This window comes from Salvelinus fontinalis, chromosome 36 (genome assembly GCF_029448725.1).
Source record: "Salvelinus fontinalis isolate EN_2023a chromosome 36, ASM2944872v1, whole genome shotgun sequence".
NCBI lineage: Eukaryota > Metazoa > Chordata > Actinopteri > Salmoniformes > Salmonidae > Salvelinus > Salvelinus fontinalis.
In genome coordinates, this window is record NC_074700.1 from 30,108,253 (window position 1) to 30,129,191 (window position 20,939).

At 43.7% G+C, this 20,939-nt stretch overlaps 2 protein-coding genes across 2 annotated transcripts; both read left to right on the forward strand.

Annotated features, from left to right (window-relative positions):
• Positions 1-645: 645 nt before the first annotated feature.
• On the forward strand, positions 646-8,383 carry LOC129835591 (zinc finger protein 25-like). Its single transcript, XM_055901291.1, has 2 exons — positions 646-915; positions 6,236-8,383. The coding sequence occupies exons 1-2, from the start codon at positions 750-752 to the stop codon at positions 7,168-7,170; spliced, it is 1,101 nt and encodes a 366-aa protein (XP_055757266.1). The 5' UTR covers positions 646-749; the 3' UTR covers positions 7,171-8,383.
• A 4,294-nt stretch (positions 8,384-12,677) lies between these two features.
• Positions 12,678-20,775, forward strand: LOC129835659 (uncharacterized). The gene is made up of 7 exons (XM_055901378.1): positions 12,678-12,870; positions 12,976-13,104; positions 15,571-15,681; positions 15,795-16,108; positions 16,833-17,069; positions 17,198-17,446; positions 17,551-20,775. Exons 1-6 carry the CDS (start codon positions 12,678-12,680, stop codon positions 17,228-17,230), a joined length of 1,017 nt encoding a protein of 338 aa, XP_055757353.1. The 3' UTR covers positions 17,231-17,446; positions 17,551-20,775.
• The last annotated feature ends 164 nt before the right edge of the window (positions 20,776-20,939 follow it).

Genomic DNA, 20,939 nt, shown 5'->3' on the forward strand with positions numbered 1-20,939 from the left:
GGAAAGAGACCTATTTTACACAAAACACCAAAAAGTGTAATGACATTGGCCGATTGTCATTGGGGCCAGAATTTATGCGTTCACAGTTGTCCCCGCGCGCATCTTGGTGTCGGCCACTCATCTCTGCCTTGGCAAAATTTCAGTGTTATCATAGAACCACATTGCATTTTGGATTGTAGGCAATACCACAAGTCCATTCGCAAATTGTTAATTCCTCTGACATGCGTAATGATAAATACGTGTGTAATAGCCTACAGTTTTCTTGACATTTTGTTTTAATTATTGTGATAGGCTTATGTTTTACCGGTACGGGCTACTCCCAATATTTATTTGTCTGGAACGCTGTACCTGACCATACCGCCTTGCTTTCACCCCTGACTAAAACTAAATCTAAAATAGCTGCCAAAGTTAACGCTGATATACAGTCGACTCCTGGTGAAGAATTGATTATGACAGATTATCCTATACTTATGATAACCACTGTTTGTGTACATGTATTTATGGTTTCCCTTTACTACGTGTCTGTAAACTTTCTTGCACAGTAGTTAAACTCCCATCCAGTTGGCGGCGTTGCTGTGCGTTTCTGGGTTTGCCACCCACTAAAATCAAGGAGTTTTCTAAAATTCCTTGACTAGAACACGGAAGTAGGATTGGAAACGACTCTGTTTTGATTTTGCATTCCTTGTGTGGGGTAAAGAAATACATACTGACTCTACTAAATAGGCTACCCAACTCTCATTCGACTAAAAATGTCTAAGCTACAGTTGCTGAGTGTGTTTTTAAATGAGCGTTTAACGGCAGCAGCTGTGGAGATTTTCGGGGCAGTTGAGAAAACGGTAGTTGAATACCAGGAGGAGAATGATCGGCTACGGAGACTGCTGCGGATCACTCCAGAGATACAACAACGTAAAATAGGTACTTAGCTACTGTGCCTTCAGAAAGTATTCATACACCTTGACTAATTCTACATTTTGTTGTTACAGCCGGAATACAAAATGTATTTTTGTCGCTCCCATCAACACACAATACCCTATAATGACAAAGTGAAAACGTGTTTTTAGAAATGTTTCCAAATTTTTTGAAAATGAGTCAATAAATGTTAGTATCACCTTTGGCAACGATTACAGCTGTGAGGATTTCTGCATAAGTCTCTATGAGATTTACACACCTGGATTGTACAATATTTGCACATTATTATTAAAAAAAATCTTCAAGCTCTGTCAAGTTAGTTGTTGATCATTACTAAACAGACATTTTCAAGTGTTGCCATAGATTTCCAAGAAGATTTAATTAGTGATGCACCGATATTACATTTTTGTCCGATACCGATATCCAGTATTTTCCTTGCCAAAAAAACCCCATACCTGATATTTAACATTTTAGCAGCATTTTAAGCATTCTAGTACATTTAAATGGTTAACACACACACATGGACGCAGCGGTCTAAGGCACTGCATCTCAGTGCAAGATGCCCTGGTTCGAATCCAGGCTGTATCACGTGATTGGGAGTCCCATAGCGCGGCGCACAATTGGCCCAGAATTTGTTCTTCTTTTTTTTCACCGCTTTTTTTCTCCCCAATTTCGTGGTATCCAATTGATAGTATTGCTGCATCTCCTGTACGGACTCGGGAGAGGCGAAGGTCGAGAGCCATGCGTCCTCCGAAACACAACACAACCAAGCCGCACTGCTTCTTGACACAATGCACATCCAACCCGTAAGCCAGCCGCACCAATGTGTCGGAGGAAACACCGTACACCTGGCGACCTGGTCAGCGTGCACTGCGCCCGGCCCGCCACAGGAGTCGCTAGTGCGCGATGAGACAAGGATATCCTTGCCGGCCAAACCCTCCCTAACCCGGACGACGCTGGGCCAATTGTGCGCTGCCCCATGGGCCTCCTGGTCACGACCGGCTACGACAGAGCCTGGACTCAAACTCAGAATCTCTGGTGGCACAGCTAGCACTGCGATGCAGCGCCTCAGACCACTGCGCGGGAGGGTAAGAATTTGTTCTTAACTGACTTGCCTAGTTAAATAAAGGTTACACACACCACACTAACCAAAAAGTTATTTTGTTGGCATTTACGCATGTCCCCATTACCAGTAAAACATCCTCAAAACCTATTTCTTTCACTTGATGTGCCGTTTTGTTGTTCAGTCGTTTCATACTCAACCAGGATTATTGTGAATTTTCCAGTATGTATGTGGCAATTATTTATTTCAGAAGGAGCCAGCAAAACTAGTGTACTCTATATGTGCTCTGGGTCATTAGACATGCACGACTGGTTATTCCTGTAACTGTGTTATGGCCAACTATGTACTGTTGCTATGGTTACACCTCTTTGGTATTTTCCAGAACAGGGTTGTCCCTTTCAGAGGAGTTAGCAGGATGACATGTATGGTTATTTCTGTAGAGTGCCATGGTCTGTTACTATGGTCCTACATGCATTATACTATTTCTGTGGCTCTACAGGTTCCATGTCCGAATATGAAGGCAATAGCTAACTATATAGCTCGGTGTAACTCTAATTTATAAGACAGTTGTTATTTGATTAATGGTGGTCGGACCCATCTATGTGAAGCTAGCTACAATAAGGATTAGCCACAATGGTGGACTTTGCGGTTAGCCTTCAAAATAAATGTATGGCATAATTCTACTATTTGTATTCATTTGCATCACTGTCAATGACATACTTTTATTTTGAAGGCAAACCTCAAATTCCAGTATTTGTGGCTAGCTTCACAACACATGGTGCGGTCGAGCCAGATGAAGCTAGCTGGCTGCTTATAATTTGGGCAACAGGTTTAAGTAGTTGGCAAGCTATTTATTTTAATGAACTGAAGTTCAATTTCAATAAGCGAACAAGTGGCTACCAAGCTAATACTTACAAGGATTCCTAAATCATTGCTAAGAATAATGAAAATGACTGCAGTTTCTACTGGTCATTGTTTTCAGGCTGGTTGTATTGGTGTTAGCTAGGTACCAAGCTACAGCTAGCTAGCCCAGAAGTTGCGGTCGAACAAATGATGCTTTATTACCAACGCGGTATTATAAACACATCGTTCGTGGCCGGTGTTTGCTTGTTTGCAGACTTTTTTGTACAGCTTTGACAGTACTACTGTATCTTTTTTGACACGCAAAGACCCAAACGGCGTTCCATAGTGTGTATGTCGTGAAGCTAATAGCAGTGATGCTATTACTGTGTAACTCTGGTAGGGCAACATCGGAAAAATTACGCACTTGGTAGTGTGTACCGGTGCTTGACCAGTCGGAGAAAGCCAACATCACCCACGACAGAGAATGGTTGATTGTCAAGGGCAATGAATTCCATTATTTTGGCTTTCATGGATTTCGCCTTTGAGTTGTGTCGCTGAAATGTTCTTACTCTTTCAAATGACTGCTTGACTTGTTGACTGCTCGATCCACATAGCGGACATTGTGGGCAAGGTTAGGAATTCTGTGAAGAACGTGTAACGCAACATTTTACGTGGCGTCATTACGTCATGTGCCTACGTTATATAAGTATGCACGGTAGCTTTGACATTGGTTTTTAACATCGGCGTTAGGCTAGACATCAGGCCGATACCGATGTTGGCATTTTCAGCTAATATCGTCCGATTCCGATATGTTCACCGACATATCGTACATCCCTAGATTTAAGTCAAAACTGTAACTAGGCCACTCAGGAACATTCAATGTCTTATTGGTAAGCAACTCCAGTGTATATTTGGCCTTCTGTTTTAGGTTATTGTTCTACTGAATGGTTAGTTCCTTATTGTAAAGAGCATGCATGTTTTGCAATATTTGTATTCTGTACAGGCTTCTGTCTCTTCACTCTGTAATTTAGGTTAGTATTGTGAGTAACTACAAGGTTGTTGATCCAGCCTCAGTTTTCTCCTATCACAGCCATTAATCTCTGTAGCTGTTTTAAAGTCACCATTGGCCTCATGGTGAAATCCCTGAGTGGTTTCCTTCCTCTCCGGCAACTGACTTAGGAAGGATGCCTGTATCTTTGTATTGACTGGGTGTATTGATGCACCATCCAAAGTGTAATTAATAACTGCACCATGCTCAAAGGGATATTGTGTCTGCTGTCTGCTTTTTTATTTTTACCCATCAATAGGTGCACTTCTTTGCGAGGCATTGGAAAACCTCCTTTGTCTTTGTGGTTGAATATGTTTGAAATTCATTGCTTGACTGAGGGACCTTATAGATAATTGTGTGATACAGAGATGAGAAAGTTGTTCAAAAATCATGTTAAACACAGGAGGGCGGCAGGTAGCCTGGCGGGTAGGAGCGTTATCAGTAACCGAAATGTTGCTGGATCGAATCCCCGAGCTGACAAGTTAAAAATCTGTCATTCTGCCCCTGAGCAAGGAGGTTAAAACCTCTTAGGGATCCCTTAACGCTCGAATCCCGTTAGCGGGATAGATTTGACAACATCCGGTGAAATTGCAGAGCACCAAATTCAAACTACAGAAATATAAATATTTAACATTCATATAAATACAAGTGTAATACATCAAAATAAAGCTTAACTTCTTGTTAATCCAGCCGCTGTGTCAGATTTCATAAAGGCTTTACGGTGAAAGCACACCATGCAATTATCTGAGGACAGCGCCCCGCATACAAAAACATGAAAACCATTTTTCAACCAGGCAGGTGCGACACAAAAGTCAGAAATAGCGATATAATAAATGCCTTACCTTTGAAGATCTTCATCTTTTTGCAATCCCAAATGTCTCAGTGACACAATGAAGGGTCGTTTTGTTCAATAAATTCCTTCTTTATATCCCCAAAATGTCCATTTATTTGGCGCGTTTGATCCAGAAATACACCAGTTCCAACTCACCCAACATGACTACAAAGTATCTAATAAGTTACCTGTAAACTTGGTCCAAACTTTTCAAACAACGTTTCTAATCCAACCTCAGGTACCCTAAAATGTAAATAATCGATAAAATTTAAGACGGAATAAACTGTTTCCAATACCGGAGAAAAATAACGAGGAGCGCACTCCTGTTCACGCGCACCAAAAGACTTGAGTCCATCTGAGTGACACATGGAAAGAATAGGACTACTTCTTAATTTCTCAAAAGAAAAACATCGAACAATTTCTAAAGACTGTTGACATATAATGGAAGCCATAGGAACTGCAATCTGGGCCCTAATAAATCAGGTTTCCCATAGAAAAGCATTGGAAAACACAATGACCTCAAAAAATAAATTCCCTGGATGGATTGTGCTCGGGGTTAACAGTTTTAGAAACTTTAGAGTGTTTTCTATCCAAAACTACCATGCATATGCATATCCTAGCTTCTGGGCCTGAGTGACAGGCAGTTTACTTTGGGCACGCTTTTTATCCGGACGTGAAAATACTGCCGCCTAGCCCAAAGAGGTTTTAACCTACTGTTCCCCGCGCGCCAATGATGTGAATGTCGATTAAGGCAGCCCTCCGCACCTTTCTGATTCAGAGGAGTTGGGTTAAATGCAGAGGACACATTTCAGTTGAATGCATTGTTGTACAACTGACAAGGTATCTCCCTTTCCTATTATTGTTGGTGACAGAATGCAACTTATTATGTGACTAGTTAAGCACATTTTTACTCCTGAAATTATTTAGGTTTGCCATAGCAAAGGAGTTGAATAATTCCACCTTGACATTATGGGGTATTGTGTGTAGGCCAGTGACACAAAATCTAAATGTAATCCATTTTAAATTCAGTCTCTAACAAAATGTGGAGGGGGGGGGGAAAGGTCAAGGGGGTGTGGATACTTTCTGAAGGCACTGTAGCTAGCTTCATAAAGTATTCACACCCTTTTTCTACATTTGGTTGTCTAGTGCATGTTTGCAAGTCGTGTGGTTCTGTTGGTAGATCAGTAAGAAAGTGTAAGTCACTCTGGATACGATTGTCTGTTAAATTACAAATTTGACAGACTTCACATAAAATTACGTTTAAAAAAAATAAGAATCAAAAACAACGTATTGCAACACCCAAAGAAAATAACACAGTTACACAGGTCAAACACAGGTACAAGGTAGGCATTAAAGAATGGACATTTTTACAGTTTGGACAGATAGGGACTCGATGCAACCAGAGATACACTCCGCCGGCACTCATCACATCTCCATTGAGATGTATATATGGTGGAATTCAGTTGTCTCAGCTTGTCTAAAGTCTGTATAGATTTGGGGACTGTGGTAACCTTTGCTCCTCCTCTCTCCTTCCCTCCAGACTCCCTACAGCTCTCTGTCTCTGAAGAGGAGGTTCCCCCTGAGCAGCAGCACTGTGAGCAGGAGTGGAGTCCCAGTCTGGAACAGAAGGACCCAGAGACCACACAGATTAAAGAGAAACAGGAGGAACTCAGGACCAGTGAGGAGGAAGAGCAGCTTCAAGGTCTGGAGCCTGATATCATAGAGTTCAAATTCACTCCTCCCTGTGTGAAAAGTGAATGTGATCCGGAGGACCCACTTTGGTCCTTGACTCTTCCCCAAATCCAGACTGTGGAGAACAGAGAGAGTGACTGTAAACGAGTGGATTTCACACGTTTTGGCACTGTGACTCACATTAAGGGTCTCAACATTTTCTGTGACCCTTCAGATAATCAAAACAATGCCTCCAGCCACAGTTCAGCTGTAAGCAGCTACACAGTAGGACTTGACAACAGCCCACCATTTGAGCCTAGCCTATCATTGGATCCAAACCCACCAATGGGGGAACACTATTCCAAACCCAGCACCACATCTATAAACACTCACCACTGCAGTGACTGTGGTGAAACGTTTCCTCTGAAAGCTGACCTGCAGAGGCATGTGACTTTTGCCAAGAAGAGACTCAGCGAATGCCACTTATGCAAAAAACAGTACAACTCCACTTGTAAACTGAAGGCCCATGTCCGACTCTGTCACGATGGGAAACCCTGCACCTGCCCCTTTTGTGGCAAGGCCTTCAAACAAAAAGGACATCTGTCCAGGCACATGAATATTCACACAGGAGAGAAACCCTTTACCTGTGGTGACTGTGGGAAGAGCTTTATTCAGAAAGGGGACCTAAGAAGGCATATCCTGACTCACACAGGAGAGAAACCATTTAGCTGTGGTGACTGCGGTAAAGGCTTCATTCGCAAGGAGCACCTAACCGCACATATACGGACTCACACAGGAGAGTAATCATTTATCTGTGGTGACTGCTGGAAAAGCTTTAGTCTCAAGCAGAACCTAACCATGCACAAACTGACTCACATTAGAGAGTAGTCATATGGCTGCTCAGTCTGAGGTAAAAGATTAATTCAGAAGGTAAACATGCTGATGCACGTGAGATACATCCACAAAGAAAGAAAATAGGATGAAAACACAAAAAAAGAAAGACAGTTAGGACAAAGATCTCCTGTCAGGAGATGGGAATTAAAATGGAGGATGTGAACAACACTCTCAGAAAAGCCAAGAAAGACAGTTAGGACAAAGATCTCCTGTCAGGAGATGGGAATTAAAATGGAGGATGTGAACAACACTCCATTAAACCCCTACAACTCATCCAGAACGCCGCAGCCCGTCTGGTGTTCAACCTTCCCAAGTTTTCTCACGTCACCCCGCTCCTCCGCTCTCTCCACTGGCTTCCAGTTGAAGCTCGCATCCGCTACAAGACCATGGTGCTTGCCTACAGAGCTGTGAGGGGAACGGCACCTCAGTACCTCCAGGCTCTGATCAGGCCCTACACCCAAACAAGGGCACTGCGTTCATCCACCTCTGGCCTGCTCGCCTCCCTACCACTGAGGACAGTTCCCGTACAGTTCCCGCTCAGCCCAGTCAAAACTGTTCGCTGCTCTGGCCCCCCAATGGTGACACAAACTCCCTCACGACGCCAGGACAGCGGAGTCAATCACCACCTTCCGGAGACACCTGAAACCCCACCTCTTTAAGGAATACCTAGGATAGGATAAAGTAATCCTTCTGACCCCCCCCCCCCCCTTAAAAGATTTAGATGCACTGTTGTAAAGTGGCTGTTCCACTGGATGTCATAAGGTGAATGCACCAATTTGTAAGTCGCTCTGGATAAGAGCGTCTGCTAAATTACTTAAATGTAAATGTACTCTCAGAAAAGCCAAGAAAGACAGTTAGGACAAAGATCTCCTGTCAGGAGATGGGAATTAAAATGGAGGATGTGAACAACACTCTCAGAAAAGCAAAGAAAGACAGTTAGGACAAAGATCTATCAGAAGATGGGAATGAAAATGAAGGATGTGGACAACACTCTTAGAAAAGCAAAGCTACTCTGGATCATTCGTGCTGTGGGTTTTAGATAAATAGATACATGATGGATTTACTTTAGTAAAATGTTTTGTGTAAATAAAGTTTTTGATTTGAATTAAACGTTTAGGAAATAAAATAACAGTAGTGCCTGTATTTTGTTCAACGTCTGTTGATGTTTTCACGTAATTAGAAACAGGGATTTTTATTTATTTATTTAATTTCACCTTTATTTAACCAGGTAGGCAAATTGAGAACACGTTCTCATTTACAATTGCGACCTGGCCAAGATAAAGCAAAGCAGTTCGACACATACAACAACACATAGTTACACATGGAGTAAAACAAACATACAGTCAATAATACAATGAAAAATAAGTCTATATACAATGTGAGCAAGTGAGGTGAGATAAGGGAGGTGAAGGCAAACAAAATATATAAAATATATATATAAATAAATAAAAATATAAAAAAGGCCATGGTGGCGAAGTAAATACAATATAGCAAGTAAAAAAACCCACTGGAATGGTTGGTTTGCAGTGGAAGAAAGTGTAAAGTAGAGATAGAAATAATGGGGTGCAAAGGAGCAAAATAAATAAATAAATACAGTAGGTAAAGAGGTAGTTGTTTGGGCTAAGTTATAGATGGGCTATGTACAGGTGCAGTAATCTATGAGCTGCTCTGACAGCTGGTGCTTAAAGCTAGTGAGGGAGATAAGTGTTTCCAGTTTCAGAGATTTTTGTAGTTCGTTCCAGTCATTGGCAGCAGAGAACTGGAAGGAGAGGCGGCCAAAGGAAGAATTGGTTTTGGGGGTGACCAGAGAGATATACCTGCTGGAGCGCGTGCTACAGGTAGGTGCTGGTATGGTGATCAGCGAGCTGAGATAAGGGGGGACTTTACCTAGCAGGGTCTTGTAGATGACCTGGAGCCAGTGGGTTTGGCGACGAGTATGAAGCGAGGGCCAGCCAACGAGAGTGTACAGGTCGCAGTGGTGGGTAGTATATGGGGCTTTGGTGACAAAACGGATGGCACTGTGATAGACTGCATCCAATTTATTGAGTAGGGTTTTGGAGGCTATTTTGTAAATGACATCACCGAAGTCGAGGATTGGTAGGATGGTCAGTTTTACAAGGGTATGTTTGGCAGCATGAGTGAAGGATGCTTTGTTGCGGAATAGGAAGCCAATTCTAGATTTAACTTTGGATTGGAGATGTTTGATGTGAGTCTGGAAGGAGAGTTTACAGTCTAACCAGACACCTAGGTATTTGTAGTTGTCCACATATTCTAAGTCAGAGCCGTCCAGAGTAGTGATGTTGGACAGGCGGGCAGGTGCAGGCAGCGATCGGTTGAAGAGCATGCATTTAGTTTTAGTTGTATTTAAGAACAATTGGAGGCCACGGAAGGAGAGCTGTACGGCATTGAAGCTCGCCTGGAGGGTTGTTAACACAGTGTCAAAAGAAGGGCCAGAAGTATACAGAATAGTGTCGTCTGCGTAGAGGTGGATCAGAGAATCACCAGCAGCAAGAGCGACATCATTGATGTATACAGAGAAGAGAGTCGGTCCAAGAATTGAACCCTGTGGCACCCCCATAGAGACGGCCAGGGGCCCGGACAACAGACCCTCCGATTTGACACACTGAACTCGATCAGAGAAGTAGTTGGTGAACCAGGCGAGGCAATCATTAGAGAAACCAAGGCTGTCGAGTCTGCTGATGAGGATGTGGTGATTGACAGAGTCAAAAGCCTTGGCCAGGTCAATGAATACGGCTGCACAGTACTGTTTCCTATCGATGGCGGTTAAGATATCGTTTATGACCTGTTGTTCTGATGTTCTGACTGGTGTTATTGATTTATAAAAAAATGATTTCATTCCAGGAGTGATCTCCTTCCGTCTGTCCCGTGAGTGTTTCTCATTCATGATATTTTTTTAAATTGTAACTTCTGGGAAGTAGTGATATAGTCAACTCCTCATAAGTGCACGGCAGTGTTTTTCCTGTCCCAAATCAATAACATCTACACTACCGTTCAAAAGTTTGGGGTCACTTTGAAATGTCCTTGTTTTTGAAAGAAAGGCACATTTTTTGTCCGTTAAAATAATATAAAATTGATCAGAAATACAGTGTAGACATTGTTAATGTTGTAAATGACTATTGTAGATGGAAATGGCTGATTTTTAATGGAATATCTACATGGGCGTAGAGGCCCATTATCAGCAACCCTCACTCCTGTGTTCCAATGGCACGTTGTGTTAGCTAATCCAAGTTTATCATTTTAAAAGGCTAGTTGATCATTAGAAAACCTTTTGCAATTACGTTAGCACAGCTGAAAACTTGTGCTAATTAAAGAAGCAATAAAACTGGCCTTCTTTAGACTAGTTGAGTGTCTGGAGCATCAGCATTTGTGGGTTCGATTACAGGCTCAAAATGGCCAGAAACAAAGAACTTTCTTCTGAAATTCGTCAGTCTATTCTTGTTCTGAGAAATGAAGGCTATTCCATGCGAGAAATTGCCAAGAAACTGAAGATCTCGTACAACACTATGTACTACTCCCTTCCCAGAATAGCGCAAACTGGCTCTAACCAGAATAGAAAGAGGAGTGGGAGGCCCCAGTGCACAACTGAACAAGAGGACAAGTACATTAGAGTGTCTAGTTTGAGAAACAGACTCTCCACAAGTCTTCAACTGGCAGCTTCATTAAATAGTACCCGCAAAACACCAGTCTCAACGTCAACAGTGAAGAGGCGACTCCGGGATGCTGATCTTCTAGGCAGAGTTGTAAAGAAAAAGCCATATCTCAGACTGGCCAATAAAAAGAAAAGATTAAGAGGGTCAAAAGAACACAGACACTGGACATAGTCTGAATAGCTCTCGTATTGCCAACCTTACTACAACGGCAGCAAATGTTCTTATGAATTCAACAACAAACTGTATTTCAATCACCCCTTTTCCTGAAGTGAATGGTTTCACCCACTACTCTCCCCGCGAACTGCGGCGTTCTTTGATATCTACATTGCGTGCGAGGTTGATGGAAACTCTACATTTTCACTTTGTCACACTGGCATGTCATGCCTAAGTTTGCTAATCTTGCCAATTATAATATAATTAAAGTAATTGGCAATATCTGTGGGTTTTGTGATGAATGAGCCATCTGATTCAATGAAGAATGGGACTGAGTTTGGCTTTTTGTCCAAAATTTCATTTAAGGTGCTCCAAAGCTTTTTACTAAATTCTTTATGTAATTTATCTTTGTTTCATAGTGTAGTTTCTTATTCTTTTAATTAAGTTTGGTCACATGATTTCTCAATATGCAATACGTTTGCCAGTCGGTTGTGTAGCCAGACTTATTTGCCATTCCTTTTGCCTCATCCCTCTCAACTATAAAATGTTTCAATTCCTCATCAATCCACAGGAATTTAAAAAAAATTACAGTAATTTTCTTAATAGATGCATTCTTATTAGTAACTGGAATAAGCAATTTCATAAATGTGTCAAGTGCAGCGTCTGGTTGCTCCTCGTTACACAGAGCACCCTGTGGTAATTACATTGCACCCCGAGGTGATTACAGAGCACCCTGTGGTGTTGCCTATGGCAACACTGCAGACCAACAAATATTCAACAACATAGGAATCACTACAAAACGTATTGTATGACCTCTTATACACAAAAAATCCAAATAACTTCACAGATATTCATTGTAAAGGGTTTAAACACTGTTTCCCATGCTTGTTCAATGAACCATAAACAATTACTGAACATGCATCTGTGGAACGGTCGTTAAGACACTAACAGCATACAGACGCTTGGCAATTAAGGTCACAGTTATGAAAACTTAGGACACTAAAGAGGCCTTTCTACTGACTCTGAAAAACACCAAAAGAAAGATGCCCAGGGTCCCTGCTCATCTGCGTGAACATGCCTTAGGCATGCTACAAGGAGGCATGAGGACTGCAGATGTGGCCAGGGCAATAAATTGCAATGTCCGTACTGTGAGATGCCTAAGACAGCGCCACAGGGAGACGGGACGGACAGCTGATCGTCCTCGCAGTGGCAGACCACGTGTAACAACACCTGCACAGGATCGGTACATCCGAACATCACACCCGCGGGACAGGTACAGGATGGCAACAACAACTGGGACTGAGACATTTCTCACCATTGAACTGCCCAATACAACAACCAGAGAAGGGGATGGAGAAATCCACCCATTCCTACCCATCACACAATTCACGCACCATGCTTCACTGTAGTGGTGTTATTGACCAGGTGATGAGCGGTGCCAGGTTTCCTCCAGACGTGATGCTTGGCATTCAGGCCAAAGAGTTCAATCTTGGGTTTCATCAGACCAGAGAATCTTGTTTCTCCTGGTCTGAGAGTCCTTCAGGTGCATTTTTAGCAAACTCCAAGCGGCTGTCATGTGCCTTTTACTGAAGAATGGCTTCCATCTGGCCAGAGAGCTGGCGGGCAACTCTCAACAAGAAGCAACAGCAGTGGATTGACCAGACGCTGTTTACCAGGAGCCGCCTACGGAGCTCACCGTTCATCACTATCCTTGCCTCGGTGGGGTGGAGACCAGAAGAGAATGATGTCCTTCCTGCTTCCAAGGCCTGCCTCAGAAAGTGCTGGGGTGAGTTTTACTATAATAAATGAGAAGTTTAGAAATGGTATTTTAATATTTGCTAATGTTGGGTCGACTGTTAGTAGTGTGCCACTCTCTCCCTCTCTCTCTTAGAGCTGGCGGGCAACTCTCAACAAGCATCAGCAGCGGTGGACTGGTCGGACGCTGTTCACCAGGAGCAGCATGGGGAGCACAATTCATCACCGACTTGCTTGAGAAACACCAGACTAACGTCTGTCCAGTGTGAGGGCACAATTCATTTCATTCAAATGTGTGGCATGAATATGCAATCCTTAAAATTGTCTTCTACAAAGGGACAGATACACAGACACTCCTGCCATTTCTATGGCCCCCTCTAACTTCAAAATAACTTGAAGTGCTGCTGAGGGGAAGACCGTAGAACAGTGGCTGGCGGAGAAGAGACGCTAAGGGGCAAGCTGCTGGAGGAAACTGAGCCACACGTTGGGTTGTCGTGAAACATTTCTTTTGTATATAGTTCAGTTCACCTTGTTCCCCTCTACCAAGACAGTGTAGAGGCTTGTGTGTGTGTTGGGGACCCTCTGAGCTATATTCTCTGTAGCCTATGACCACTGGCAGGAACTCCCATGACAAACAGGTCTGAGGTGAGTCACCAGCCTGACACCGGTCCTTTCTTTCAATGTGGGCCTGTCTAACCAATGCTAACAATGATCTATTCCAAAGGAACATATATTCGGACATTGCTGAAATGCGTTTTAAGTTTGACATTTGTAACTAATCTGTATTTCACTCAAATGTGCGGTGTGAATATAAGCAATGCTTATGATTGTCAACTACAAAGGGACAGTTATACAGACACGCCTTTAATTTACAAGGGCCCCTCTAACTTCAAAATGTTAATGGTGATCTGATATGAACTGAACTATTTTAAGTGCAAAAAATAAGCGTACAAGAGGCATGGTAAAGGTTTATTTTACTTTATTATAAATTATTTATAAAAATACATATAAGAATTTGTGTGAGGGCAGGGGATATTGACAATGTATGAAATTTAAATATGAACTGTAAAAAATGTGTTAAAAGAGTAATGAGTTGATTAGAATACAATGACATTGTTATTTTTGTCTACTACTAAGGGATAGTTTCACCTTTTAACTTGTATGTCTTGTAATTTAGTCCATCTTCTTTTACCTTAACTTGCACAGTCGGTAAACAGGGGACATACAGACAGTGGGGCGATTGTGCTGTGACTGTGTGGGTCACACATTATCCTGTCATTTCTTTCAATGTGTTGTTTTCCACATCTGGTGTGAGCTGATGTTACCCTCCTGTGAAAATGTGACTTAAAAAAAAAATTGTTGACTACATTTCTGTCCAGTTTTCAGTCACAAGGCACCTGTCACTAATTTACAGTGGTCCCTGTGGGACGCCATAATGAAAAAACATAACAATGAAGCAGGAAGCAGCCATGATGGGGTTCAAGCTAGGGCTGTGCATACAGACTAATGATTGTTTTTATTCATTACATTTGTATCTACTTTTCAATCACAAGGTAACTGTTACAAATGTAGTCACCTGCTAAAGCTCAAGGATGACACGCAAATTCGTGAAGCGTTCCTTATTTTGCCCTACCCCCCCCCCTCTGGGGATAGTTCTGGCTTTTTTAGAACTAAAACTTGTGTTTACTGTGTGGTGGAGAAAGCACTGTGAAACTCCTGTGGATGTTCGCTCCCCTCTAGTGGTCATGTTAGGTAAGTGCACCTCTAGAGGTCATGTTAGGTAAGTGCAACAGGACGGCTGAACTAAACGCAAATCAAGTCAGACACTGTGTCCCAATCCACAAGGATAAAAAGGCAGCACTTCTAGGCAAGATGTCAAAAGTGACATGTCTCAAGCTCAATGAAACTTAAAGGGGAATGGAAGTACATCTAAGCAAAGAGATGTATTCAATCAACTAATACTAAACATGTACATTTAACATTAAAAAAAACATCTCTATATTTAGTGTTTTGATCGTCGACAAGGTTTATTTGAGCTATGGTCAGCGCCATTTTTAATTACCATAGTAACGACTGGCAGGAATCAGAAAATTGTCTGGTATTGAGTTTTCACGCGGAGAGTGGATCGAAGAGAGTGAGTTTAGGACAACGAAGATGGCAACAAAACGTAGTAATTCAAACATGAACTGTATAGCACCCGGCTGTAGGGATTGGCTCAACAACAAAAAAATCCCTCGGTAAGCTACCATCGGCTGCCCAAGGACCCACAACTTTTGAAGACGTGTCAGCTGGAGCTAGCATGATCTGTAGCCTGCAGTTCGCGGAGGAAGGGCACTTTCGATGCGGCAACCGGGAGTTTCCGAATGGAAAGGAATCATAGGCCTACGTTGAAGCCCTCTGCTTGCCCCCTCCATTTTCAATTCAAGTTTGACATTTCAAATCAGATGCTTGAGCTTGTTCCAGTTTTACAACCATTTCGAGGTCGATACAACATACATACAACTTACATACAACGAATTGGACCAAGCTAGGCCTTCATTGGTGGGGTTTTGCTCTCTTTGTCTAAATTGGAACAAGCAGAGGCATCTGGTTGGAGGAGGGCAATCGGAACAATTGGGACAGAGAAGAAGGTCCCCTACTAGAAGAAGGTCCCCTAATCATGCATTGTTCTCTCAGGTACCAGGGCAAATGCCATGCATTTCCAGGCATTCCTGTTGGATGGACTGGTGAGGTGGAACGAGGCAGCCTCTGCTCTGTTACAGTGGCCACCTGCAGCACATCCTTACCCTTAGCAGCCAAAGGGTGCTTAGCCAGGACCAGGTTAAAGACTACACCAAGCCTAGTGAGTACACGGGTTAGTCGAGTAAGAGAATGAACATTTACATTAATTGCATTGATTATATCCCATTAACCCTTCCCTACTCTGCTTTTGCCTGAATATTATTTTTTTAATAGGGGAACTCCTTGGAGTTGAGTACCTGTATTCTCAGACTGGCAGAGTGCTGCAGGATGTCAGCGCGGACCCTGACGTTCTGGAAGAGGCAGCCGCCGTCCAGCAGCTCGATGAGGGCTTTCAAGAGGAGGATGTGGATGCTGTTACTCCTATGAGCGCCCCGTCCTCCAGCTCAGCGGCACCTCTGTCAGGGGAACCCGCTGACACACCCAGGTCTGGGCCATCCAGTCCCACCGCCCCTGAAGATGGAAGCTCTCCTGAGGCCCCTGATCGCCACGATTCTCCTCACCCTGACCACTCCTCCTCTGATTCAGAGGTAAGAGTTCAATTATAATTGACCTTTTGTGTTGTTAAAAATAAAAATTCTATTGCAACCTCTTTGCAATAAGGACGAGACCAAAAGCTCAAGAGACGTTTCAAGTGTTTAATACCAAGGATGCAGTCAGCTGAGTGCATACATGTAGGAATCACCTCCCCAGCTATCCATGTTATACTCTTCCCTTGTAGGAGTCACCTCCCCAGCTATCCATGTTATACTCTTCCCTTGTAGGAGTCACCTCCCCAGCTATACATGTTATACTCTTCCCTTGTAGGAGTCACCTCCCCAGCTATACATGTTATACTCTTCCCTTGTAGGAGTCACCTCCCCAGCTATACATGTTATGACCCCATTGAGTTTCCCTCTTTTCCCCTGTTGAATGTCCATGGTCCTCTCTTTGTTTAGCTATCCATCATCTGGGCCTGACCCTGCTCTCTGATCATAGACAATTTCCTCTTATCTGATTAGGTCAACCTTCCTAAATTAGTATACACACAGTTTCATGGCCTAAACTCCATTAATACTCACAGTAATCATTCACCAAACAGGAAACTACAGTTTAACTTGAAACATGTTACATTTGAACAGTATCCATCAGTGTGATTTTCAGTTACACAACATAAAATAACATTGTCTATTTCCTTTGTAGAGGAATCGTATGTGTTACCTCTAAATGTGTGACATTGTCCTCATCGATTCTTCCCTGTCTCTTTATCTTCAGAGGGAGATGCAAGGCCCTGATACAATGCCGGGCTACCAGCATGTCTGCAGGCTTGCCAGGGCCTTGGAACCGTCAGTTGTTGTCGGACCGCAGGGTAGACTGTCTGGTGGCGCTGTGGCTGGCGCTGCCAAACTACGACAAGCAGCGCTTGATCTACCCTGCCCGACAAGGGGGAGAGGATGGATCGGGGGCGGCTCAAGGCACCGAAGGGGAAGGAGTCCCAGACTCTCTCCAATGGTATGTTGTTAGTATTCATGTCCTTCACCTGACTATTATATTGTCGCTATATTAAATGCATATCAAGGTCAGGCGATGGCTATCATTATTTTTCTATGTTCTCTAATTATTTATCTCCTTCGTTTCAGTTGTCTTCTCAGACTGAACTCGAGCCCTGCTAATTGGCCAGCCATCTTCTGTTTGGTGGAGGCCATTTGCAGTCATCTCTGTCAGATCCATCCCAGCACCACGTAGTCTGCCGGTGTCAAGAGGAGCAGGCGGGCGCTCATTCTGGCAGACTACGTGGCCATCGGGGTGGCAGTGCTGAACAGCCCGAGGTTGATGGCCCAGACCAACCTTCAGCTGTTTGAGCTGAATCAAAGGACCATCAGTCAGTGGTAAGACGTCAACTTATAGAAGACTTGTTACATAAAAGCCATGTGACTAATGCCTAATGACAATCTGAGTGACAGCTTGTGTTTGTTTTCTCTCCCTGTTTCAGGTACTCCCGGTGTCAGAAGAGGATGGTGCTGCAGCAGGGATTGGGGCTCGCTCCTTCCCCCAGCGTCAACGCCCAGCCCCTCCCTGGAGCCAAGCCCCTCCACTACCAGCGGAAGGGGATCCAGGCACCCTTCCCTTTCCCTACACTGCCCCCTCCCCCCGGTCCCACGCCAGGCCACCCAGCAAGGACGGTCCGCCCATTCTGCCAGCCCACCTGGAGCAACAACCCCCCGCACTTCCTGGCCCCTCCCAAGCTCTGCCAGCCCAAGGACCACCGACGGGCTCCTCTTTACCTCCTCTGGTGCCAAGGACAATGGCTTGGAGAAGAAGACAGCCGGGAAGAGACGAAGGCAATACGAGCAGTACGTCTGCTCCAAATGCGGGTTGCCGAAGCGGCACAGCGGCGTTCTGCTCTGTTGCTGAGGGTAAAACCGTGGCCCAGTGGCTGGCGGAAATGAAAGACGCTAAGAGGCGAGGTGACGGACACTGAGCCACTGGCTGGGTGGTCTCGGATGTTTTTATTTTAAATAGTTCCCTGTTCCCCTCTACACGGACCGAGACCTTGAGCATGGTGTAGAGGCTTGTGTGTGTTGACGACCCTCAGAGCTATATTGTCTGTAGTTTAAGACTACTGGTAGGGTCACCCATGGCCAGCGACGAGACACCAGACTAACGTCGGTCCGTTCCCCCACGGGGAAGTCGGGCACAATGAACGTTTTAATGAGCGCAGGAACATTGACATAGTTCAATAGCAAGTTTGTGTGTGACAATCTCTTTTCTCAATTGTTGGGTATACTTATGCATCTGTCACAAAAAAGGGCCCAGCTGACCACAAAGCCTCTCAAAGCACAAGACTTGTCACCCAGCAAAAACCCCTTTCCTCCCTCCATTGGACTGAGAAGGATCTTTCTATCCATGGCCATCTTGTAGTTTGGACCTTGTGGAGCAACTTTACAGGGCCCCCAAAGATGGCTCAAATGAACTTGATGTAAACATGTTAAATTAATTTGTCAAAACATGTTAAATAGGCACACTGGCCCTTTAAGTAACTTGTGAAGAGTAGGTGTGGCTACAGGTATGTTAAGTAGCCATGTGCCTCCCAGATTTCAAAAACAGAATAAATAATGAACTATTTGACATGTGATAGTTTTAGGCTATCAAGCTCTACTTTATTTATCAACGGATAAAACAAATACTTTAACTATTTACATTTTCAAACATATTACAGAACTATTTCCGACCCTCCACCTCCATGCTGTGGTCCTTGACACCCGAGGCCCAGGCCCCCTCTTCTCCTCTAGCCACTCCACAGCAGTTTTTACAGTCTCCCCTGTACTGGCTGTGGCCAAATTCTTTTATTTTAGGCTTGCCACATATCTTGCAGGGGAAAGCAACAGGTAACCTCCTCTTCCTCACAAGGTTCATGACCAGCCTTTGCAATGCTCCTCAAATATGTGGATCTGGTCAAGGGGAGGCCTTTTCTGAGGGTGGAAGCAGCAGCAACTCTAGCATTAGGGGGGTTGCTTGTTGCTTGGCACCGCTTAGCTGTCCTCCGGGCTCCTTGTTGCTTCTGGATGGAGCTGGCTTCAGGTTCTTGTCTAGAGGGACACACAGGCATTAGTGGCTTATTATACACATCACACACAGGAAAATTGCTATTGTCAAACAAACATGAATTTAAGAGAACTCACCTTTGGGGGCGGTGTCTGTTCAGAACTGGGGGCCAACATGGATGGCTGAATTTCAGGTGTAGGGGGGACCGGGGAGGTTAACAACTTTTCGGCTGAGGCTGGTATCGGGTTCTTGTCTACAGAAGGACAAACAGGCATTAGTGTCTTAATGAACACACCACACAATATATTGCTATATTTAATTATGATTTTTACATGTTATTTGAATGAATTTAGTTTTTGGGGTAATTGATTTTTTATTTTGATCCACTGAAGTTATTGATTTTGTTTTAGTTTATTTTTTAAGATTAAATTTATGGAATAAAAAAACTTTTTAAATAAAGACGTCACCTTTGGGGAACCGCTTGTTCAGAACGGGAGGCCACCGTGGACGGCTAAATGTCAGGTGTGGAGGCGGGTCCTTGTATTTTCCAGCACGCCGCTGTGCTCTCCTCTCCCTCGTCTGCCTTTTTATTCTGTCACACTCCTTTTGGGCTTCCCACTGATTCTTTCTTCCAAATAGAGTGTTGGACAGCACGCATTCTTGTCCCAGGCAAGGTGTTAGGCTGCCTTATCCAGGCTATGTAGCTGTGATAACCAAAATAAAGAATTAGCCGATACACTAAAAAAGGTGGATAACAAACATTCAGATTCATAATTTAAAAAAGTTTGTTTACAGTCTGTAGAGTTATAGACTACATTGATCACAGTCCCAAAACCTGCCCTCTAGAAAGCTCTATCCATCTTGAGTAATAGACATTGGGAAACAGACTCCCTGAGGATGTCCCAAACTTCAACAAATGGTGTGCAGCAACCAATTAGAGATTAGTGGGCGTCACTGGGGGCAGTGACTCCCTGCTGTCACCTCTAGTATCTGTTGGTCATGTCTGAGTAGAAACCGACTGTTTGATGTGTTCTACAATTCTGTATACAGTGTCTTTATTAACTGAGTAGAAAATTGACTGATTTACTTTTTTTATTTGTTGAACTTTATAAAGAGTATAAAATTAAATCAGAATGAATTTCAAAGAACGTGCTTTTATTTAAAAAAAAAAAATGTATTCAATTATTATTTATGTCATGTGTGCTTAACTCAGCATGATGTCCCCTACACCTACTGTAAAAGTTAAGGGGATTAAAAATTAACTAAATATACAAGACATTAATTAACCAGTTAAAGTGATTGAAAATGAATGTCGTAATTTGTTTTACATGTCAGTCGATGTTTACTGGCCTTGGCTAACACCATGCTGGGACCTCATCAGTGCCAGCCACTCCTCCACAGTTTGCCTGCCAGAGGTAGCGGCACAGAATCTCACAGTTCCATACATACTGTGTCCAAATTCACAAGTTTTAGACTTGCCACATTTAGAGCAGTTGTATCCTTCGTACGGCTTGTGCTCCCTGACTTTATTCCCAGACTCTTCCTCCATTCGGTGGTCCTGGATACCTTGGGTCCACTAGCAGGAGGGGGCAGAGGAGTGCAGGTCGAGGGTAGGTCTTGGGAGACTGGAGAAATAGGGAAGGAGGTGGTAGGCAGACTAGGTGGCGGTAGAGGTGGCAGTGACTGACTAGTGGCTGCTCTACCACGCTGTGTAGCCTGCCCCATTCTGTCCTCTGGAAGCTGGTTGATGGGGCTGGCAGCAGTGATGTGCTCCTGACTGCAGCGTGGAAGGGGCCTGACTCCTCCCTCTCTGCAGTCATGCTGTCTCGGGTCTGG

Excerpts from the sequence above, each read along its gene's own strand:
- LOC129835591 (XM_055901291.1), top strand. The coding sequence starts at position 750 with ATGTCTAAGCTACAGTTGCTGAGTGTGTTTTTAAATGAGCGTTTAACG. Across the intron at positions 916-6,235 it reads GATACAACAACGTAAAATAG|ACTCCCTACAGCTCTCTGTC; the intron begins GTACTTAGCTAC and ends CCTTCCCTCCAG.
- LOC129835659 (XM_055901378.1), top strand. The coding sequence starts at position 12,678 with ATGGCTTCCATCTGGCCAGAGAGCTGGCGGGCAACTCTCAACAAGAAG. Across the intron at positions 13,105-15,570 it reads CAGACTAACGTCTGTCCAGT|GTGGAACGAGGCAGCCTCTG; the intron begins GTGAGGGCACAA and ends TGGACTGGTGAG. Across the intron at positions 15,682-15,794 it reads TAAAGACTACACCAAGCCTA|GGGAACTCCTTGGAGTTGAG; the intron begins GTGAGTACACGG and ends TTTTTTTAATAG.